General features: G+C 44.6%; 1 protein-coding gene across 1 annotated transcript in view; it reads right to left on the reverse strand.

Annotated features, from left to right (window-relative positions):
• Positions 1-1,108: 1,108 nt before the first annotated feature.
• Positions 1,109-24,897, reverse strand: part of LOC136572370 (zinc finger protein 436-like) — a 42,892-nt gene continuing 19,103 nt past the window's right edge. The window contains exons 3-8 of the mRNA XM_066572883.1: positions 22,988-23,161; positions 22,788-22,911; positions 8,706-8,794; positions 8,364-8,621; positions 8,138-8,246; positions 1,109-2,219 (exon numbers count right to left, since the gene is read on the reverse strand). Of these exons, the coding sequence (XP_066428980.1) occupies positions 1,237-2,219; positions 8,138-8,246; positions 8,364-8,621; positions 8,706-8,794; positions 22,788-22,911; positions 22,988-23,161 (1,737 nt within the window). The 3' untranslated portion in view covers positions 1,109-1,236. The remainder of the gene's footprint in view (positions 2,220-8,137; positions 8,247-8,363; positions 8,622-8,705; positions 8,795-22,787; positions 22,912-22,987; positions 23,162-24,897) is intronic.

Below are 24,897 nucleotides of genomic sequence, written 5' to 3' on the forward strand. Positions count from 1 at the left end.
TATGCCCATTTGAACGAACCCTAAGTGATCCTTTTATAGCTGCAGAAGGGCTTACCTGGCCCCAACCACATTCCTCTATACTCCTGGGGGTGAGACCCCAACCAGTGTCATCAAACAATACAGCATGGAGAGTTAATGCTGGGCCCATGTGAGCTCTGTGCCCTGGAGAGCACAGGACACGGGTGAGTGACTCTGCAACCCTTATACATGTGCAGGCGACTGCTACAGTACATGTCACATTGCTCACACTACCTCCCGTAGCACTTAAGAGACACAGCAGGGATAACATGGGGTTTCCTCAATAATCTAGCTATGCAAGTGGTGGTGGAAAGGTGGCAGGCATGCTGAGACTTTGAGACTAGTGAGCACCTGAATTTGATACATAAATTGAGTGTATAGGCTGAAGCACTGTCCCCATCTCCCTGCCACATACAGGATCTCTGACACATCCAAAAACCTTTGGAATTGTGTCACCCCCAAGTATCCTGTTGTGTTTAATCCAGCCGAACTGATGAAGGGTCTCGACTCTGAAACACCTTTTCACTTGCTGGTTTTGTATTTAGTCAAATAATAATAAAGAAGTGCTTTCACTATCGCATATCGGACCTTAATCTTCTAGTAGCTTGGAGTGTTGCACCCTCACACCAGTATTTTTCCACACTCACGCCCACCTTGGTGGAGCGTTATCTGGTTGGCAGCACCTCCATCATTTGAAACCCTTTTTACTCCAGAACTATTTCACCGCTCTCACTGGGTCTTGCTCCACCCTTTTTTTACCTTTTTTATCTTTGTTACTCCTGCAGTGGTGACAGTCAGCATTGTATTTGATTAGACACAGGAAGGAGGCTCCCTCTGTCACTCATAGCCGTCCCGTGAATCTTATGGCTCTGTGCATGCATTATTCTATCTCTCATTTGCATAAGTACAGTAATAAGAAGCAAGGTGCATGGTGACCATTCAGCTTCACTGCTATGAAAGTAATGGCTTTTTTCCCCTTTATATTCACCATACCTTTCCTCCATGGATCCTGGCCACAGTTGACTTCGGGCTTCTATTACGTTTGGGTGTTTAGTAGATCCAGGCTAACCGCAACCAAAGTAAAACCACTCATTTGGGCTGTTTAATGTCTGTGAGTTACCTGAGGCATTACATTTTTTATTAGCATTTCCCACATTCCAAACAAGAATATGTTTTCCACTCTGTTGAGTTTCAAAAACATTTTCCACCCACAACACATCAAAACGTCTGCTTCCCAAAGTGTCTCCTTCTCTGATGATCGCTAAGTTTGCCTCTGCTAATAAAACATTTCTCACATTCTGAACATGAGTATGGTTTCTCTCCCGTGTGACTTCTCTCGTGTGTAACCAGAACTGCTCTTTTTGTAAAACATTTTCCACACATTGAACATGAATACGGCTTTTCTCCTGTGTGACTTCTCTGATGATCCTTAAGTTTGGCATTGGTAATAAAACATTTCTCGCATTCTGAACATGAATACGGCTTCTCTCCTGTGTGACTTCTTTTGTGTCGGATAAGATTTGATTTGGACGTAAAACCTTTCCCACATTCAGAACATGAATACAGTCTCTCTCCCGTGTGAATTCTCGCATGGGTAATTAGATTTGATTTGGAGGTAAAACATTTCCCACATTCTAGACATGAATACAGTTTCTCTCCTGTGTGAATTCTCTCATGTTTAACAAGATCCGATCTCTGCACAAAACCTTTCCCACACTCTAAGCATGAATACGGCTTCTCTCCTGTGTGGCTTCTCTCATGTCTAACCAGACTCGATTTATCAGTAAAGCATTTGTCACACAGTGAACATGAATGCAGCTTCTCCCCTGTGTGAATTCTTTCATGTGTCACAAGATTTGATTTAGCTGTAAAGCACTTTCCACATTCTGAGCAGGAGAATGGCTTCTCCCCTGTGTGAACTCTTCTGTGCATAACAAGATCTGAGCTTTTATTGAACTGTTTTCCACATTCCCCACATTGAAACCGCTTTGGAGCTGCACTTGTGGTCACAATCTGTGATTGGTCAGGAAAAGGTTGCTCATGAATAGGGGGATTATAAGACAGGTCGGTATTGTGAAGTGCTGGATGCACGATAAGGGTAATGAAATTTTCTCCTGAAGGGGACGGCACGATACCTTCATCTTCTACTTTATAATTTAGCAAAAACATGAAGTTTCCATCAGGATTCTGACCGGGATTTTCTGTTAAAATTAAAAATTGATATGGTAAATTTTTTCAGTACAAAATAGAGAAATGTATTTATAGCCTTCCCTGGAAACGTGCAGTTTTTGATGTAGTATTTGAGGCAAAGCCAAGAGTGGGCAAGCAGACGGCAGCGGCATAAGGCCCTTGCGGACGCTGGGATCCAGCATTGCAGCCCCGCTGTGCCTTCGGCGGTTTTTGTGACAGACGATGTTACAGGAAATCAGGTGACCCCCGCAGTCAATGAGAGGCTGCAGCATCAGGTTTCTGAACTCCTGGCACCATGGCGCTCAAGACTTGCTCTCTCCGTGTCTTTGTGTGTTTCCTCTGGGCACTCTGGTTTCTTCTCACTCTCAAAAAACAAGTTAACCCTTTCCAATCCACTATCTGACGTCTAAAGACATTATAATTTAATGCTGTACAGCTCCGATGTTGGAAGACGTCCGTCGGGGTTCTCTTACTGTATATTGTCAGCCTCTCTGTTGTCAGAGCCTATCCAACGTGTCACCTCATGCAGTACTGGCTTTAGCCAGTAGATAGCACCGTTGTATAACGGAAGAAAAAGAGCATACAAATTGGATTGGAAAGGGTTAAATTGGCTTGCTATGAAATTGGCTCAGATGCTAATGTGTTTGAAATAGGAAATATAGAGAGTCACCTTCGTGGGGAAAAGATGTGAGTGATAAATAGGTTGGCGCTTTCCCACCATCTGTGACATCATCACAGGGGGCTGTTGGCCTTATTTGAATAACTAAGCCAGTCCCCTTCTTACAGTCGATGCAGAGATAGAAAAGGGGGCGAGTTTAGTTACTGAAATGGACCGAACAGCCACCCCCCTGTGATAATGTCACCGACACTGTGTAGGTGGAAGGAGCTCCGTAGCATGTGACCTGATGTCAGAACTGGACCGCGTGTTTCAGTATGTGGATCACCACTTTACGGGTGCGTTCACACGTTGCGGAGATGCTGCGAAGAAAACACAGGAAAATCATTTACTATTAAAATGATTGAGATTAAAGCAAATTCTGTTCAAATGTAGAGAAACAACCCGCTGTGGATTTCCTACTGTAACTGTTCTGTACCGAACCGATGGTTTTACTGCAACAATTCTGCAGCATTTCCACAACGTGTGAACGCACCCTCAGTGTTTTCCGGGGCTTAAGGCCCAATATCTACAGGTGCATTTGATTTGCGGAATACGCGCCTGGGATCTGCACATCAAGCCGCCCACAGGGAAGCACTGATACTTCATTTAACACATACGGATTTCTTTTCATATGATTTGCGGATGCCACATGCGGATAATAAATCACAGCATGCTCCACTGTAGCGCGGGTACGCCTCATTCATCTCTATGGGAGCTTACGATCCGCAGTGCATCCGCAAATACAGTTACGGATTCACTACAGATTTGAAGGTTAAAATGAATTAGGGAGGTGGGGTTGCGCATTTTTTCTGCTCGGATGATCCACAGTGCATCCGCGTACATCCACACGGAAAAAGGACGCAATCCGCGATCTCCCACAAGCAACAAAAACCTATTTAATGATGCCTCGCAGCGCATCCATTGTGGAAATCTACATGAAAAATCAGCGTGTGCCGTAGACATGAGGCCTTACTATTGACCCAACCTCAGGATAGATCATCAATAGCTGATCGGCAGGGTCCACTGCAGGGGGTCCCAGCCACTCGGCTGATATCGGACCTGCTCTCATTGTGACCAGAGCTGGAAGCAGACGGCTCTCCCTAGTGCAGCGGCCCTGGATTGGTATCACATTGAATTCATTCTCAGGGCCGCTGCTTTGTCTGCCAATCATGTCTGGCCTCCGACAATAAACTCGGTCCTTCAATCCCAACTGGGCATTATTTGCGCAATGCTTTGCTACCTTTTGGCTGCTTTGCGCAAAAAATGCTACGCAGCAAGCATCTCACAAGTTACACAAACAGTGCAGATTATTGTACCGTTTACGTGATTTACATTGACTTCTATGGAAGTTATGGAAACAGTGTAACACGGGTACTTCGCTGTTTACATAAGTCCAGCCACCTCTTACAGCCTTGATGCGGTGGCAAGAGGCATGGGGCCAGGTAGCCCCATTCTACAGACAGGCGCCGGCTCAAGAGGAGGGTCCTACATCTATCAGACATTTATGGTATATACATGGGACATGCCATAGATTTTAGTGGCCAACTTGAGTTCTCTCTCTCAGATCCTGGCTGTTAGTGCAGCTGCTGTACCCCATAAACTGCCTCCCCCAGTGTTAAGCCTGGAGCACAACTGGACTCCTAGAGCACCTTGTAAATAATCCCTCTTCAGATAATACCCTACACATAGCCGCTTTACCCCAAAGCTCTACACAACTCGATCAAAGCCATTTAACCCCTTGAGTGGCACGCCCGGAAATTTTCCGGGACGAGCTCCACTGCTCATAGTGACATAGCCCGGAAGATTTCCGGGCTATGTATCACTATGGGAGCTGCAGAGCACAATGCCACAAGCTGTGACAGTGTGCTCTGCCTGCACAGACCCACACAGAGCAGTGCAAGGGCTTTGAAAAACCAGCAGAAGATATTGCCGATATGTCGATATGCCGGCAATATCTCCTGCTTTGTTTACAGGTTGCCATAGAGACCATCGGCTTGTCAGAAGCAAGCCGATGGTCTCTGTGGCAGGGAGAGCTGGTTGTTAGCTGTCAGAGGACAGCTAGGTACTAGCTCTTACAGCAGAGATCAGAGAAAACCTCCGATCTCTGCTGTGTTAACCCTTTACATGCTGCAGTCTATGTGACTGCAGCATGTAAAGGGCTGTCACTGCAGCATGTAAAGGGCTGTCACCATCGGACCCCCGGAATGTGATTGGGGGTCCTGATGGGTCCCTGTGGAAGTCTCCTAAAGGGACAAAAAAAATAAATAAAAAAATAAAAAAATTTAAAAATTATAAAAAAAATAATAAAAACACTTGTCTCCCTTTACTTTGTAAAAAAAATCAAAAATACAAATCACACATGTGGTATCCATGCGTCGTAATGACCCAGAGAAGGAAGTTAATGCATTATTTAACCCCTTAATGACATGGCCCCTTTTTTTCTTTTTTCCCCATTTCTTTTTTTTCTCCCCCGTTTAAAAAATCACAACTTGTCCCGCAAAAAACAAGCCCTTATATGGCCATGTCAATGGAAAAATGAAAAAGTTATGGCTCTTGAGACGCAACTGCAAAATTAGTTGAAATTCAATGATTAGACCATTTTAAAAAACCTGCCCTGGTGGGCACGACAGGGTGGTAGGAAACCCGCCACTCAAGGGGTTAATGAGTGCCGTTCAATGAGATCAGAACCGGTTTAAGTGGCCAATTCAGACTCCATACGATCGTTCACCAGCACATATATTTTCATTATTCCCCCCCGCTCACTTGGGAAGAAGTGCCGCAGCTTCACAACATATCTGATCTGCCAACAATAGAGCACTTGCTCGCTTGTCAACTAATCGCTGCCCTGTGTGATCAAGTGATTGAATGTTCTAACAAGTACTCGTTCACAATCATTGGCCCATGTAAAAAGACCTTAGAGGGCAATTCCTATCTTAACAAATGATCACAGGACAGGGAATACCTTGCCGATCAGTGGGGTCTGCCTTCTGGGACCTCACTGATCCAGAGAAATTGCGCCTGGTGAGTCCCGGAGTTTTAACAGTGGTGGCTGTGCCCATGTGCCGCTCACTTCAATGGGCCTGTGATAGAAAGCAAAGTTCCATTGCTCACAATATAAATAGAAGGATCCCGCAGCACCGCTCTCAATACCCAAACATGGGGAAGAATTCTCTGCACAGCCGATCAATAAAGGTGGACCAACCTTTGTATATTGCAAACTTGAAAAGTGAAGAAGATCCGCAGCAGACAAGGAGATGATGTAAAAAATGTTCTTTTATTCCAAATCCATAAAAATAGATGGTACAGGCAGCGACGTTTCGACCATTGCTGGTCTTTAGCAAGCATGCTTGTACGTCGCTGCCTGTACCATCTATTTTTATGGATTTGGAATAAAAGAACATTTTTTACATCATCTCCTTGTCTGCTGCGGATCTTCTTCACTTTTAAAGTTCCATCGCTCAGCCATCACTTCTAGTCCCACTGAAGTGAATGGTAGCGCTAAAGATTGCCGAGTGCTTGTACTGGGGTATCTCCGCCACTTCCTATTGAAGTGAATGGCTCAATGAAGAACATGCATGGCCACCGCTGTAAAACTAAATGAACCCCTTCCCGCTCCAGGACGTACAGCTGACCTAGTGATATTACTCAATGCATTATATATAAAGGGTTCGTTTCATTGATATTCACGGTCAGTAATACAATGGGAATTTTGTGGTGATTGTTAGGAAAAGAATCATTTCATGTAGATATTTTATTCCATTTTAATTTGATTGTTTTCAGGTGAAGCAATATTTATTTAGTGAATTGATTATTTCTATTACTGTTTGAGGGAACTCTATTTCTCTCCCGGCGTTCTATGGATTGACCTTCTTGTTACAGAAGAATAGATTGATAAAGCTCGATTGACCATTTGCAATGCAGTTATGCGCTCCACGGACGGGTCATAGGATTGTTGTACGTGAAGGAAGGAGATCTCTCCCGCACACGGAGTACGTCAGAAAGCCCCGACTGGGCACATGATGGACGCCTCCATGTACGCTCCTCTGATACCCATATATATGTGTTTAATGTTTGTATGCTTGACAAAGACACTTTTTTCATTAGTGCTGAAATGCGTAGCATCTGGAATAAACTTATATTAACTGCACTACCACACGTTATCACACGTTAGAGTTTCTTTGGACCCGAGCAGCGCGGTGCCATGTTTTACTTTTAGCTGTGTAAAAAAAAAAAAGTAATTTTGCCATATCTATAATAAAATCTATACCATAAAAGAAAAATACATATTTGGTATATGTATTCTGCATTATTTTCCCCGCACGGTGAACATAGTCTGAAAAAAAAACAAAGACCGCCAGAGATACACTTTTTCAGTCACCCTGTCCCCCAGAAAAAAAATGCAATAAAAAGCGATCAAAAAGTCGTATGTATTCCGGATTGGTACAAACGTAAACTACAGGACATCCCGCAAAAAATAAGCCCTGCCTCAACTACGTTGACGGAAAAATAAAAAAGTTATGGAGTGCAGAAGATGCAGCAGAAAAGAATTGAAAAAAAGTAAATGTCTTTTGAAAAAAAAACAAAAAGTACTACAGCAAAAAAAAAAACAAAAAAACCCTACACAGGTTTGGTATCGCAGTAATCGTACCAATCCATAGAATAAAATTATAAGGTCATTTTTGTTGCAGTTTGTGCGCCGTAGAAAGAAGACGCACCGAAAGATGGGGGAATGTCATGTTTGTTATTTTTTTGTTTTACTCCACTTAGAATTTTTTAAAAAGTTTTTCAGTACATTATATGGTACTTCAACCCTTTCCAATCCACTGTCTGACCTCTGAAGACATTATGATTTAAGGCTGTACAGCTCTGATGTTGGAAGATGTCCGTCGCGGTTCTCTTACTGTATATTGCCAGCCTCTCTGCTGTCAGAACCTATCTAATGTGTTAGCTCATGCAGTACTGGCTTTAGCCAGCAGATAGCGCCGTTGTATAACGGCAAAAAAAGACTAAGCCCCTTAGGAAAACCAGGATACAAATTGGATTGGAAAGGGTTAAAGAGCACCAATGAAAACTACAACTCATTCCGCAAAAAACGAGCCTTCAAACAGCGACTGCGATGGATAAATAAAGGAGTTCCTTTTTTTCTTTAAAGGGGGGAGGAAAAAACTAAAATGGGAAAAAAAGGGGCCGCATCATTAAAGGGTTAAAAACACAACTCGGGAAAGCTCTTTGAAGCCTCCGACTTGACTTTCTAAGTTCATTATTACATACCTGCAGTAACATCTACCAGAGTGTCCTCCTCTGTGTTACTCGTAGATGGGTGATCGCCCCTCATCCTCTCTTCTTCAATCTCCATTTTAAAATTACTCAGACCTTCATCCTGACCGAACAGAGGAAACCATTCAGTAATATCTAACAAATCAACCTAAAAACACCCAACATTCATGACTGCGGGATGGAACAGCTCCACACAGTCCTATATAGACTTGGCTCCGACCTGCCGGTTCTCTGGGTCATGGTGGTTCTCCTCTGGGTAGTCCTGCGAATACAGAGGACATCTCTCTATTGCGTTGCTCTCGATAGGTCCATCTACAGGATACACACAGTCATGGATCCGCTGATGAGCGTAGTTATTGAAGGAACCCTGTTCTTCTACAAGCACTCTCCCCTCCTTACACTGACGATCGGCCCTTAAATCCATCTCCTCTTCTGTGTCATCTATAATCTCAACCTTAATATCAATCAGATTTTCATCCTAAACAGACAAGAAAAAATGTAGCATGAACCTGGGTTGGATGACTTCATGGTGGTACTACGGGGAGACCTCAGCATGGCCTACCTCATGATTGTTTGGGACATTAGGATGTTCCTCTGGCTGCTTCTGATTGTATATGGGTCGGGGACAGCTCTCTGCTGGATTTCTCCCATCTGTACAGACACAAACACACAGTGAGGGTTTAGATATCTATTGTATATGTGGCCATATCGTGACAGCTATGACCCATCGAGGCCCTGACTCCTCTAGACCTCTGATGTGTCCTTTAGTGTTGGGAAGTTGCTCGGTGCGGCCTCAGTGGATCAGACTTGTTTCTCTCGATCAGATGAGAGTTGGGAGGAGAAGTCGTCACCTTCATCTTTGTCCTGTTCCTGCAGTGCAGCCAGCACATTATCCTGTCGATAGAGGGCACTGCCATTAGGGAATCCCACTGCCATAAAGGAGTATTCTGGGCACTTTTCAACTGATGACCTATCCTCTTGATAGGCAATCAGTAGATAAAGAATGGGGAATCTGCCACTTGGGACTACTGTTTATCAACTGATCGCCCAGCCCGCTTTCCAATGCAGCAGGTCAGATGTAACCTTCAGCGCACAAGGGAAGACGTGGGAGCACTAGCTTCACTCCCATTGAAATCAATGGGAGAGCCATGCTGCTGTTCCACTTCCTACTCCTGTGCTGGGCAGGAAATGGGATAGCAGTGCGGAACTCCTATTGATTTCAATGGAAGTGAAGCTAGCAATCCCACTTCCTCCCCTGTGTGCTGATGACAACGTCAGACCCACTACACTAGACAGTGGGCTGGATGATGCCCATCCATCAACTACTGATGGCCTATCTAGAGGAAAAGAGCCCAGACTACCCCTTTAAGAGGGGACTTGTCTGTAAAATGTAAGTTAGTGGTACCATCCACATGATGCCAGAACTCAAAGTATCCAGCAGATCATTGCCCATCACAGTGCCCCTGCTGGCTTGTCTCCTTTCCATCCTGGTTCCATATCGTTCCCAGGTAAGTGATGCACCCGGATGTCCACATGATGTAAACCGTGATCCGACAGGCCAGGCTGCCATCTTCTATTGCTTCATGGTCCAAAGCTGGATGCAGTTTCTGATTGAATACCTGTGGCTGATGCTGGGAGACCAAGTCCAATCCATTGAGGCCGCACCAAGGAAATTACAGATAGGGAAAAGGTTCAACCTTGGGCAAACCCCTTTAAATATCTACAATACAAAAGGGACACTTTCAGGATGGCTTTTTCAATTTTGAAGTGGACTGTTAGGGGGTTGATGCAGCCCTATGACTAAAGGAGAGGGGCACCAAGCAAGGGCCCCCCAGTTTCCCAATGTGTTCTTATAGGAGATGTGGACAGTGGTCATTTCTCTTTCCTTATAGTAACAGACTCTTTTAAAGGTCAACTAAGAAAGTCTCATCCGTGTGCAGAAGAGGCGTAATTAGGGAACTCCTGAATTACATGTCATTTTACACGCATATGAATACACTGCAGATGACTGTATTAACCCCTTAAGGACACGGCCTGTTTTGGATGTAAGACCGTCACGATGTTTGGTGGGATTTCCATTTCCACTTTTCAAAAGCCAGAACTTTTTATTATTTTTTGTCAACGCAGCCGTATGGGGGCTTGCTTTTGGGTGGTGACCTGTAGTTTTTATTGGTTGGGTAGATTATGATACATTGTAGAACTTGTATTAATTTTCTTTGGAGGGCAGGGAGAAAAACAAATTGACAGTTTTTTGTGTTATTATTTCTACAGTGTTAATCAAGCAGCATAAATGACATGAGAATAAAGTGTTTTGCAGGTTGGTATGATTAACCCCTTAATGACATGGCCTATTTTGGCATTGAGGACGCAACAATTTGGGGGGGGATTTTCATCTCCACTTTTCAAAAGCCATAGCTTTTTTTATTTTTCCGTCTGCACGGCCGTGTAAGGGCTTGTTTTTTGCGGGGTGAACTGCAGTTTTTATTGGTTCTTTTTCGGGTGCATATAATGTATTGTAAAACTTTTATTAATTATTTTATGATAGCAGGAAGAGAAAACAAATTCTGCCGTTGTTTTTTTGTACAGTGTTAATCATGCAGCATAAATGACACAAAACCTTTTTTTTGCGGGTCGGTACGATTATGATACGAAAATTCGTTTTTTCCACAATAAAAACACCATTTTGGGGGAAATTATTTGTTTTTATAAATTGCTGCATTTAAACTCCAATAACTTTTTTTATTTTTCCATGGACAGAGCTCTGTGAGGGCTTGTTTTTTGAGTAATGAGCTGTAGTTTTTATGGGTACCATTTTGGGGTGCATATGGCTTTTTTGATTACTTTTATTGCTTTTTTGGGAGGCAAAATGAAAAAAAACATTTTGCCTCAGTTTTTTTAGGTTGCTTTTTTTAAGCTTTTGACTGTGCAGGATAAAAAGTATGTTCATAGAATCATAGAATGGTAGAGTTGGAAGAGACCTCCAGGGTCATCGGGTCCAACCCCCTGCTCAGTGCAGGATTCACTAAATCATCCCAGAGAGATATTTGTCCAGCCTTTGTTTGAACACTTCCACTAAAGGAGAACTCGCTACCTCCTGTGGTAACCTGTTCCACTAATTGATCACCCTTAGGGCGCCCACCCACTGGCGTTTTTTTTTCCCTGCGAAATTCGCAGCATTTTTTTCTCTGCAGGGGTCTATGGGACTTGTAATGTTAAAATCGCGATCGCGCAAAATCGCGATTTCGCGGTAGATTGCGATTTTGCGCGATCACGATTTTAACATTACAAGTCCCATAGACCACTGCAGAGAAAAAAATGCTGCGAATTTCGCAGGGAAAAAAAACGCTAGTGGGTAGGCACCCTTACTGTCAAAGTTTTTTTTAATATCTAATCTGTGTCTCCTCCCTTTCAGTTTCATCCCATTGCTTCTAGTCTTTCCTTGTGCAGATGACAATAGGGCTGATCCCTCTGCACTGTGACAGCCCTTCAGATATTTGTAGATAGCTATTAAGTCTCCTCTCAGCCTTCTTTTTTGCAAGCTAAACATTCCCAGTTCCTCTAACCGTTCCTCATAGGACATGGTTTGCAGACCGCTCACCATCTTGGTAACTCTTCTCTGAACTTGCTCTAGTTTGTCTATATCTTTTTTAAAGTGGGGTTCCCAGAACTGGACCCAGTATTCCAGATGAGGTCTGACTAAGAAAGAGTAGAGGGGGATAATTACCTCACGTGATCTAGACTATGCTTCTCTTAATACATTTCAGAATCGTGTTTGCCTTTTTGGATGCTGCATCACATTGTTGACTCATGTTCACACCATGATCTATTAGTATACCCAAGTCTTTTTCACATGTGCTGCTGCTTAGCCAAATTCCTTCTATTCTGTATGTTCTTTCTTCATTTTTCTTGCCCATATGTAGGACTTTGCATTTCTCTTTGTTAAATACCATTCTGTTAGTCGCTGCCCACTGTTCAAGCTTTTCTAGATCTTTTTGAATCCTCTCTTTCCTAGTGTTCGCTATCCCTCCTAGCTTTGTGTCGTTGGCAAATTTGATCGGTTTTCCATCAATTCCCTTCTCCAGATCATTTATAAAAATGTTAAACAACACTGGGCCTAGGACAGAGCCTTGGGGTCCCCACTTGATACATTCTTCCACTTGGATGTGCAGCCATTTATGACCACGCTTTGAGTATGATCATTCAGCCAGTTGTGAATCCACCTAACAGTTGTCTTGTCAATCCCATATTTGGTCATTTTTTCAATAAGTATGGTATGAGATACTTTGTCAAATGCTTTACTAAGGTCAAGAAAAACTATATCCACTGCATTTCCCTGATCAACCCAGTCAGTGATAATATAGAAGGAAATTAGATTAGTCTGACATGACGTGTTTGTTACAAACCCATGCTGGCTCTGTTTAATTACTCCATTTTTATCCAAGTACTTGCATACATGATGTTTAATAATTTGTTAAAAGATCCTTTCCGGTATAGAAGTCAGGCTCACAGGCCTGTAGTTTCCTGGATTCACTTTCTTTCCTTTTTTGAAGATGGGGACAACATTTGCCCTTTTCCAATCTTCTAGGACTTCTCCTGTTCTGCACGAATTTTCAAAGATTATGGTGAGTGGTTCAGCAATTACCTCTGCTGCCTCCTTTAGTATCCTGTTCAATTGTCGTGCGAGTCATTATGGATATGACGATACCAAATATGTGGGATTTTAAGTTTTTTTTTTTTAATACTAATAGGGGAAAAAGCACAAAAGTTTTTTTTTAACTTTTTTATTATTTTGACACTGGTCTGATCTTTTTTTTTACATTATTTGTGTCCTTGTGGGGGATTTGCACCATAGCACCTATGATCGCTGTGATAAAGCATTGCAGGACTTCTGTCCTGCAGTGCCTTATCGCTTGTTATAGCGATAATAGGCACTGGCAATGCAGGACGCCTGTATCTGGCAACCTGTTGCCATGGTAACCTGATGGCCCTCCACGACTACATAGCCGTCATCTCTGTGTCTATATATTGAGGAGAATCTACCTCTCCTCTGTGTCTATACACTGAGGAGAATCTACCTCTCCTCTGTGTCTATATACTGAGGAGAATCTACCTCTCCTCTGTGTCTATATACTGAGGAGAATCTACCTCTCCTCTATGTCTATATACTGAGGAGAATCTACCTCTCCTCTGTGTCTATATACTGAGGAGAATCTACCTCTCCTCTGTGTCTATATACTGAGGAGAATCTACCTCTCCTCTGTGTCTATATACTGAGGAGAATCTACCTCTCCTTTGTGTCTATATACTGAGGAGAATCTACCTCTCCTCTGTGTTTATATACTGAGGAGAATCTACCTCTCTTCTGTGTCTATATACTGAGGAGAATCTACCTCTCCTCTGTGTCTATATACTGAGGAGAATCTACCTCTCCTCTGTGTCTATATACTGAGGAGAATCTACCTCGCCTCTGTGTCTATATACTGAGGAGAATCTACCTCGCCTCTGTGTCTATATACTGAGGAGAATCTACCTCGCCTCTGTGTCTATATACTGAGGAGAATCTACCTCGCCTCTGTGTCTATATACTGAGGAGAATTTACCTCGCCTCTGTGTCTATATACTGAGGAAAATCTACCTCGCCTCTGTGTCTATATACTGCCGCGGGCACGGGTGGCTGGTCAGCATGGTGCACGCGCTCGTGGGCCCAGGTGGCAACGTGCGCGCGCCTGTGAGTGCAGCTCTATGCACGAGCCCCTGGTTATAAGATTCTGCTGGAAGGTAGTCGCCTCCCTCTCTCCGCCCCTGGTCGGAGGCTTCTGGTTATAAGGCTGGCAGTGAGGTCCATTCACTGCCAGTTATTGGTTTCTGTTCAGTGTGCTAGCATTCTGCCTCTGTCAGTCTCCTGCTGTCAGCTAGTAGGGACCGCTGCCCAGTTGCCCGCCTGGGGTTAGCCAGGAGTGGAGGCAAGTAGGCAGGGACAGGGGTTGCGGGTAAGTTCTAGGGCAATCCGGGCTGGCGTATCATCGGGTAGGATACCGTAACATAATAACTGGCCCTTAAAATTCCCCAGCGGGGTTTGTTTTGCTCTCCAATGGAGACTATGAGTGCCCTTGCTAATCAGTTGCAGGATCTAGTGGGCGTGACCCAAGACCTGTCCGGTCGTATGGTGGCCCAGGAGCAGCGAGTGTTGGCGCAGATTCCTGCCACTCCATCTATCCCTGAGCCCAAGTGTCCTCTCCCTGAGGTGTTTTCCGGGGGGAGAAGCAAGTCTTTTGTTTTTCAGCAGGCATGTAGACTATATTTCCAGGTGTGGCCCGGATCCTCCGGCTCTGAGTCCCAGAAGGTGGGATTGATTCTGTCCTTACTGTGGGGTCCCCCCCAGACATGGGCCTACTTCTTACCCGAGAGTTCGGCTTGCCTGCAGTCTGTTAATTCATTTTTTTGGGAACTTGGAGGTATTTTTGATCAGCCGGACTGGGCGGGGGTTAGCAGTATCTCACCTTATGGCTTTGCATCAGGAGCAGCAGTGTGCTGAAGACTATTGCTCTAAATGTAGACAGTATGCCGGTGAAACCTCCTGGAACGATGACGCCCTCAAGGATGTGTTTTTGTTGGGTCTTTCTGATGCTGTTGAAGATCTAATTATTTCCCATCCCGCTCCCGTAACACTTAATGAGGCGATGGAATTGGCAGTAAAGGCTGACAGGAGACTGAGATCTAGAGAAAAAGAACGTCAGGCCTCTAAAACTAGGGAGTCCTGTAGATCCATTCCCATTTCTCCTATGCCAACTCCTGGGGCCGAGCCTATGGAAGTGGACCAGCTAAGTTCCGGGGAACGGCGCGGTTCGGGATGACTCAGTCTTTGCCTCTACTGTGGGGAAGCCGGACATCGGGTAACAACCTGTCCACAGAAGCAACGGCAACATCACTCTGAATCGGCGGAAAAACTACAGATCCTAGGCGATTGTCGGAAGGGTCCCCTAGGATCACAGGTACTCCCTAAGTTGTTGGTGCCTTGTCAGGGTGGCTTCCGGAATTTTATTCGGTCCGGTCTAGCCCAAATTGATTCGGGTGCTGCCAGCAATCTGATTAATTAAAATTTTGTCAGACCTCTGATGACCGAATTTTCCATGCTCAAGCCCCCCATACGCTTCATCAGTATTGATTTGACCCCTCTCTCTGCAGGTGTTGTCCAATGGAGGACTCCCCTACTACAGTTCACTGTGTGTGTTCTCCATTCTGAGAATCTGTCTTTCCTGGTTATGGAAAAGATATCTGTTGATGTGGTGCTTGGTATGCCCTGGTTGGCAGTGCACAACCCCCAATTTGATTGGTCCACCCGGGATTTGACTCATTGGAGGTCGTCCTGTCATAATCACTTAACTACTATAGCCATATGCTCAGCAGATACTGTGCTTGTCCCGGAGTATTTGTCCGATTTTCAAGACGTATTCTCCAAAAAACTGTCTGAGACTTTGCCTCCCCCTAGAAAGTGGGACTGTGGTACTGATCTGATTCCCGACAGTCCCATCCCTAAGGAAGCCATTTTCAATTTGTCAGAGCGTAAGCACGAAGCCCTTAAGTCCTATATCTCGGAGTCTCTGGCCAAACAACATATCTGACCATCCAGGTCCCCTGCCGGGGCAGGTCTCCTCTTTGTTGAGAAGAAGGATGGGACATTGAGGCCTTGTGTGGATTATCAGGCCTTGAATAAAATGACAGTGAAGAACCAGTGCTCCTTGCCCCTGATTCCGGACTTGTTGAATCAGGTGGTAGGAGCCCACTGTTTTTCCAAACTGGACTTAAGGGGGGTGGGGGGGGCTTACAGTTTAATTCACTTTCGAGAGGGAGATGAATGGAAGACCGCGTTCAACACCGCGTTAGGACATTTTGAATGTCTGGTTATTCCTTTCGGGCTCGGTAACACCCCCGCTGTGTTCCAGGGCTTTATGAACGCGGTCTTCCATGACTTCCTGGGGGTATTTCTGGTCATATATCTTGATGACATTCTGGTGTATTCTCCAGACTGGGATTTACATGTGCGACACCTGAGGTTGGTTCTCACCCGTTTGCACGAGTATGAACGTTTTGTCAAGTTGGAGAAATGTACATTTGGTTCTAAACAAGTATCTTTCCTGGGTTATGTGGTCTCACCCACGGAGATTCGGATGGAGTCTGATAAAGTAGCAGCAATCTCCCAATGGGTCAGACCAGACAACCTTAAAGCTCTCCAGCAGTTTTTGGGTTCGCAAATTTTTACCGCAAATTCATTAAGAATTACTCGGTTATCGCTCAACCCTTGACCGATCTGACTAAGAAGGGGGCCAACTTGGTAAAATGGTCGCCTGCAGCCCTAGAGGCTTTTAGTTGTCTAAAAAGAGCATTTACTACTGCCCCGGTGTTAGTACAGCCGGACGTGCAATGACCCTTTTTCATTGAGGTAGATGTGTCTGAGGTGGGGGCAGGAACTGTATTGTCTCAGGAAGTCAGTGGGAGATCCAGGTATAGTCCATGTGCGTTCTTTTCGCGGAAATTTAGTTCAGCAGAAAGCAACTACGACATGGGTAACCGTAAGTTGCTGGGGATGAAATGGGCTTTAGAAGACTGGCAACACCATCTTGAGGGGGCTAGACACCCCATTACCGTGTATACCAATCACAAGAATTTGGTATATCTCGCCAATGTTAAAAAACTCACAGCTTGTCAAGCCAGGTGGGCGTTGTTTTTCGCCAGGTTTAATTTCGTCGTGACATATATCCCAGGAGAGAAGAACGTGAAGGCGGACACCCTGTCACGGAATTTCGGGGCACTGGAAAGTGAGACTTTGACTCCCGAGAATATCTTGGCACCTGTGGTGGTGGTGGCAGCTGTAGAATCTAACTTCGTCCCTTAACTACAGAATGGTCAGCAGGATGCTCCTTCGGGGCTGCCGGAGGGCAGATGGTTTGTGCCAGAGACCTTGCGTCTCAGAGTCATTGAAGAATCTCACTCGTCAGTTTTCGCAGGCCATCCGAAAACCAAAAGAACTTGCCAAGATTTTTGTAAAAGAAATCATTCGCCTACATGGGGTTCCCCGAAACATTGTATCTGATCGCAGGGTTCAGTTTGTGGCGCAGTTTTGGTGAGGCTTCTGCAGAAACCTGGGAACATCGCTTTCCTTCTCGTCAGCATTCCACCTGCAAACCAATGGTCAGACTGAGCCGAAGTACCAAGATTTAGTGCAATATTTACGGTTGTTTGCTAGCGAGAAGGCTCATCAGTGGGCAGAGTTTGCACTAAGCAACCGCACTTGTTCTTCCACTGGGGTATCTCCATTCTTTTGTGTATGCGGTCAGCATCCTCGCTTCCTTACAGTGATCCCTACTCCATCTGTCTGTCCTGCAGCTAATGTCGCCACAGATACGCTGCAGGGAGTATGGAAAGAGGTACAGAAAAACTTGGAAGCAACGGGGGCTCGTATGCAGTTGTGTAGTGGGAGGAGTCTGTCAGTATCTGAACCTTACAGGGTGGGACAGAAGGTATACCTGTCTTCTAAAAATCTCAAATTAAGGGTCCCGTCCTTGAAGCTGGCGCCGCGTTAAGTGGGGCCCTTTGTCATCACACGTGTAGTGAACCCTCTCGCCTATGAACTGGGTTTGCCAGCTACATGGAGGGTTCACAGGGTCTTCCATAAGTCTTTATTGAAACCTTTTGTCTCTTCGGTGATGTGTGCATACCGAGGAGAATCTACCTCATCTCTGTGTGTATATACTGTGGAGAGTCTACCTGAACTCTATGTGTCTTTACCGAGGAAACTCTACCTCACCTCTGTGTATATACTGAGGAGAATCTACCTTACCTCTATGTGTATATAGTGAGGCAATCTAACGCTCCTCTACATGTATATAATAAAAAGAATCTAAGTCACCTCTGTGTGTATTTACTGAGCAGAAGAAGGCGGACGTGGACTACAGGGATGAAGAATGCCTTTAAGGTTAAGAAGGGGCTGCAACCTCAAGTTTGGAGGTAAATTTGAATAAAAAGGGGCATTACCTTTAAGGGTAAAGAATGAGGAGAGTGTCAGGGCTCAAACCCACAAGGCTATCTGGGAGTTGGACAGTTCCCTTGCTGAAACCTAGCCCTGTTCTGCATTTCCCAGTTCCTGCCTCCTAGTCCTGACCCCACCCGTTCCTGACTATATAAGCCTAGCCCTGCCACTCCTTTAGTGTGTGGTTATTGTGTTCCACCACCTTGAACAAGCTCCTCTTCCTCCGGCTCCTCTACAAGCATACTGATACCTACTGCTGCTGACCTTTGGCTTCCATTGACTTCATTTCCATCTCTCTCCATTTGTACTGCATATCGATAACTCCTGCTGTTGACCTTTGGCTTGCATTGACTATGCTTCCGTGTCATCCATTTCTACTGCATACTGTGACTTCCCAATAACGACTCCCGGCTATTCTGATTACTCTCCAGTGACTGGCTCGGCTAGTACACCTGCGGCTCCAATCCAGCTTCAGTAAGACACAACAGAGAGTGGGAGGGGAGGGACATTCTATAGAGGGACATTGGTACATACAGTCTGAGGAGACTAACGCTGCTCTGTGTGTACATATTTTATTCCTTGGTTCCTCTAAAGTAACCACAACTTCATAAAATTTTTTGTGCGAACAATTAACTTGGGTGAAGCCGGGAATACAAGCTAGTTTATTATACGGGTCGTTATCGCTGGATGAAACCAAAATTTTTTACAGTTCTTTTAAACAAAAGGGAAAGTACACACATTTTTTTTTTCATTTCTGTGTCCTCTGAAGCGCATTACCCAAAACTATCCAGGTAATCCCAGACTCACACAATTTCAGGCGTGCTCTAAAAATGCACCTGTTCAAGGAGGCATACCATATCTCATAAACCAAACCCCTCTGTACTCCCCCTGATAACATGCTGCCAGCCACCAACCACCCCATGTAGTCATACCGATTCAGCCACTATACAGTTTAAGTCTGACCATTGTCTATGTGTATAGTATCCCTCACTCTCCACCTCGCCATACCGTGTACATCTCAAGCCAGTAAGTAAGCTCATTGGAGCAGGACCCCCACCCCCACTGTCTCCATCAACTGATTATTACATGTAACTGTGGCTTTGGTTCTGTTTCCCCTGTTTTCGAAGCGCTGTGGAATATGTTGCTGCTATATAAATAAAGATAATTATTTATTTTAATATTTTTGTGTTTTTTAAACAGCATATTTATTTATTTGTTTACATTTTTTATGTCCCTGTAGGGGACTTGAACCTGCAATGCTTTGATCTTCCTGATAATACATTGTAGTACTTCTGTGAGCCTTTCACATGCCACGATCAACACTGACTGCAACATGTAAGGGGTTAACAGTGTGCTCTCACCAGTTCCAATTGTTTCAGTGGGAGCTTGGATGTCAGGAAGTAAATGTATACCCATTTGTGGGAAGCTCTTCCCAGCTAGGATGTACATTTATGTCGTGGGGCGGGAAGGGGTTAAAGGGATTTTCCCATTAAAGGGGTTTTCCAGGCAAAAACTATTGATGATGACCTATCCTCAATATAGGTCATTAACAGTTAATCACGGGGGATCTGCCGCTTGTGATCCTCAATGATCAGCTGATTGCCTGACCCGCTGTCAGTACATTAGGCTGGACGTTTTCATAGGGGTCAGGAAGTGCCACAGGCTGGCATCACTCACACTGAAATCAATGGGAGCTTAAATGCATATTACACTTCCACCTCCGACACCAGAGATAGGCTCGGAAGTGTAATAGGAGGCTTCAGTTTTTGTCTGGAAGACATTTATCCTCCATCTACGCAGTAGGGGATAAATATGTGATTGGTGGGGACCCTCAGCGATGGCAAGAATAGCCCCTCAATGCCCCATGTGAATGGAGCCGTGCTTGTACATACGGTCACTATTCACTTCTATGGGACAGGTGGAGATCAATGAGTTCAGCATGCAGCAGCTCTCCTATTGCCGTAAAGGGAGCGGCGGTCACTGCTGCTCCACTCACATTGTGCATTTAGGGTGCTGTTCTCTGGGTCAGTGGGGTGCCTGCAGTTAGATCACCAACAATCAGACATGTACCCCCTATCCTGTGGATAGTGAATATATGCCTTTACCTCGTTAGGACTTCAGCACGACTGCCAGAATCAATTGTATTGGTAAGCTAGACCCCTGTATATCTCTTCTTACCCGTTAGGAATAATGAAAAAAATGAGGTACCGTGTTAGCCAGCAGAGCAAAATGTGATTGTTCCCAGTAAAAGAACCCAGGCAATCTTATAGATATGATACCGTTTAATGGCTAACAGAAATACATGATGTTACTGCAAGTTTTCAGACTTTTACTCTCAGTCCTTCATCAAGGCATAGTGAAATGGATCCGAAGAGACATGCATATTTATACACACATACTTATGACAGGGCACAGACATGGATGTGAATAATAAATATTCACTGGTAAGGGAGTGAAGGTTTTATGGTCCCTAAGTTAGTGAATCCTAGCACAGAAATACAAACTGTAGTGACTGTGGATGTGGAACCACTTTGTCAACCTATCGGGAAGGTGAAGATCTGATCCAGCACAGCTGACAACCAACACCAGTGCGAGAGTCAAGATATCAGATGAACAGCCCCGTATACGGATGGAAACTAGGGAAGGTATCTTGCCCTGAACTGATAATCAGGAGGAAGAAACTCCTGCCTATAAGCGGAGCACTCGTCCCGATAAGGACGACCCCACGGTCTTCCTCTAGGCGCTGACTTACCTTGGTGAGCTAGAACACCTATAGGACAAAGAACAACAACGGGGAGGACAGAAACAAAAGGAAGAACGAGCTGACAAGGATAAACAGAGAAGCAGACAACGGGAATAACAGACCACAGAGTACACGAACGAAGAACACAGAACACAAGCAGAACGCAAGGTGGCAAGTTAACTGCTAAAGCAGTGACTGAACATGAAGTGAAGGGAACAAACTCAACAACACTGCAGCAGGGTCTGAAAGGCCCAGGGCAGCTATATAGGATGGTGATTAGAAAAGGTGCATCAGCTGAACAGGAGACCAGAAGCTATTAACCCTAGGAGTGCTGGAAGAGAGTGAATAGAAGCTCAGAGAACAGATAAAATGGGACGACGCCCATATTTGCCAGAAACAGAAGCAGAAGATTGTGTCTGAATAGTGCCACCTGCCATTAGACTGGGTGATAAGCTGAAGAGAAGGCTAATAAGATTTCCATCAATTTACAAAGAGATCTCCAAAATTTAGATGTAAATTGCACCCCTCTATCTGACACAATACGCTTAGGAAAGCCATGGAGGCGGAAAATATGATCAATTAATTTCTGGGCAAGTTAACTGGCGGAGGGCAAACAGGCCCATTTTAAAAAATCAGTCCACTACTACCCATATAAAAGTACAGCCACTGGACGGAGGTAAATCTGTAATAAAGTCCATGAAAATACCGCAGATGGGACAGTTTCCATCCTAAACACATCAAAAAGTCCACTATCTACAGCCAGGCCATCAGGTATAACCGGATCTGCTCTAACCCAACAGTCAGAGAGGAACATTTGTACCATCTTAAAAGGAAAATTATAAACCAGGGCTACCATCCCACCTCAATGGATGACCAAATCACCAGAGCCACCAGGATACCCAGGAATCAACTACTCCAATATAGAGAAGGAAACAAACAATTGTATACTTCTAGTAGAGACCTACAATCCGCAGCTAGAGGTACTAAGGAAAACCGCAAAGAAACGTCACCATACCCTGCACAAGGATGACCGTCTGAAAACCATATTCCCGGACCCTCCACTTCTGGGTTGCAATCAAGCTCCAAATTTGAGGAACTTTATAATCAGGAGTGCACTACCCTCTGACACACAAAAAGGAACTTATCCCTGTAATGTAAGGAGCTGTAAGACCTGCTCACATATACTGACTGCGGACAGGATACGGATCCCCAACACACAGCAGGACTATAAGATCCCAGGGACATTCACATGTTCCACGTCTGATGTTGTCTACCTGATCCTGTGCATTAAATGTCCTGTGGAAGCCTTTATGTTGGAAAAACAGGACAAAAACTTAAAGCGCGGATGAGATCTCATCGTCACATGATTAAGCACAGAAAGACCGAATTACCTGTGGCTGAGCATTTCTCTAGTCACGGACATGACATAGGAGATATGAAAGTTAGGATATCGAAACGCAATTTCAAGTCACAAAGCCATAGAAGAACTTTGGAATATAAATTCATAACAACTTTTGACCCTTTTAATAGAGGGTTAAATTCTTCACAAGGATTCATGCGTGAGTGGGAAGTATGAGAAATCTATAGCACAGATCACACTGCTGGCCTGGTGAAACCCTCCCCCCAATACTAATTCAGGGACCATAAACCCTTCACGGCCTCATCAGTGTCTTTTCACATCCATGTCTGTGCCTTGTCATAAGTATGTGTGTATAAATATGCATGTCTCTGCGGATCCATTTCACTATGCCTTGATGAAGGACTGAGTAAAAGTCTGAAAGCTCGCTGTACCATCATGTATTTCTGTTAGCCATTAAACGGTATCATATCTACAAGATGGTTTCTCTTACTGGAAACAATCACATTCTTCTTACCCAGTGATGTGAGGGGCTGCTGGTCCTCCATCATGGCCTCCTTGTACAGATCTTTGTGTCCTTCTAAATACTCCCACTCCTCCATGGAGAAATAGACAGTGACGTCCTGACATCTTATAGGAACCTGACAAAACAATATACACTCGTTACCCAGAAGCCTCCAGTTACTGTATAATGTCCCCCATTCCCCGCAGCGTCACCTCTCCTGTCAGCAGCTTTGTTATCTTGTTGGTGAGTTCCAGGATCTTCCGCTCATGTATCGACAAGTGAGGGGGAGGCTCCGTGATGGGGCTTGGGCTCCATCCTCCTGACTCATCGACATAGATGATGGGAGTTGTACAGTCACTGGATGTCTTCTTCACTACAGTGTAATCCTATGTATGGAGAAGAGACACTTAGAGAACTGGAGCCAGTATTCATCCAGAGGTAATATAGAGCCGACACCACATCTGGAGTATTGGGGTCAGCACTGGAGACCTAACCTATAAAGAGATACTGAAAGCACAGAACAGGTCCGAAGGTGAGCTACAAAAATGGTGCAAGGCCTCAAGAATCAAACTTACCAGGAAAGATTTAAAGGGGTATTCCTGTCTTTTTTAATTGATGACCTGCTCCTTGGATACGTCATCAGTAGTTGATGGATGGTGGTCCACTGCTCAGGACCCCAGTCCGTCAGCTGATTGTCCGGTCTGCTGTCAGTGCAGCAGGCTGGGCATGTGTCATAAGTGGTCCGAGGAGGAAGTTGGAGCACTGGCTGCACTCTCACTGAAATCAATAGGAGCACCTCGCTTCTTCTACACTTCCTGCTCAGGACAGAAAGTGATGTCCTGACCATGAGAGGAGTAGGGAACACAACAGCGCTCCCATTGATTTCAAGTGCTCCCCCTGCTTCCTCTTGACCATAGTTGATGACATCCGGACCATTTACATGGACTGAATGTTCGTTTCCGACCAGTGTCCCAAGTAAATATGCATGCGATCAGATGAAAAATGAGCAAATGCTTGTTTGTCAGCTGATCAGTTCTTTTATGTGGACATAAGAATGTTCCTTGGTCACAGAATATTGTGTCGTGTAAACGGGAATGTGCTGCCGACAAACAAGATCTTTCCGTTTTTTAAGGTAACCCTCATCTTGCAAAGTCCTTTTAAACAACTCCCCAATGGCTTCTTGTATTGCTGATTGGGCTTGAATGGGCAACTGGTCGGCCACGTAAAAGAACCCTTAAAGGAGTTTTATGTAAAAACCCGTTCCCCATGCAGTGACATAACTAACCAACAGACACTCCCCGTTCCCTACTGTGTGCTGCACCGCCACGCCGGATCTCCCCTCTGATGTCAGGTTTACAGGCTGCAGTCCAACCTGGTTTGCAGGATGTTACAAGCCCTGCAGCCAATGATATATCTCAATGATCGATCGCTGAGCTCTGTCATTGGTTGCAGCACTTGTGACATCTTGTAAACCGGATCAACTGCAGCCTGTAAATAAACAAACCTGCAAGTGGCAGCGCAGGTCACAGCAGGGAGTGCATGTCGGTTAGTTATGTCACTGCATGGGGAAAGGGTTTTACAGAAACTATACAACTCGGACAACCCATTTAACCCCTTAAGGACATGACCTATTTTGGGCATAAGGATGCAATCTCCATTTTTCAAAAGCTATACCTTTTTTATTTTTCCGTCTATGCGGCCGTATGAGGGCTTGTTTTTTGTGCGGTGACCTGTAGGTTTTATTGGTGCAGTTTTTGGGTACATAGATTATATTGTAAAACTTATCATTTTTTAGGATAGCAGGGAGAGAAAACGCATCAATTCTGTCATAGATTTTTGTTGTTTTTTTACAGGGTTAATCATGCAGCATAAATGACACAATACATTTTTTCTGCGGGCCGGTACGGTTACAACGATACCAAAATTCTTTTTTTTTTAGGTTTTTCCACAATAAAACCCCTTGTTTTTGGAAATTATTTTTTTCTATATTGCTGCATTCAAAGTCCTATAACTTATTTATTTTTCCATGAACGGGGCTCTGTTTTTTGGTGAGATGAGCTGTAGTTTTTATTGGTACCATTTTTAGGTACATATTGCTTTTTTGATTACTTTTATTGTGTTT

This window comes from Eleutherodactylus coqui, chromosome 7 (assembly GCF_035609145.1).
Source record: "Eleutherodactylus coqui strain aEleCoq1 chromosome 7, aEleCoq1.hap1, whole genome shotgun sequence".
NCBI classification, from domain to species: Eukaryota; Metazoa; Chordata; class Amphibia; order Anura; family Eleutherodactylidae; genus Eleutherodactylus; species Eleutherodactylus coqui.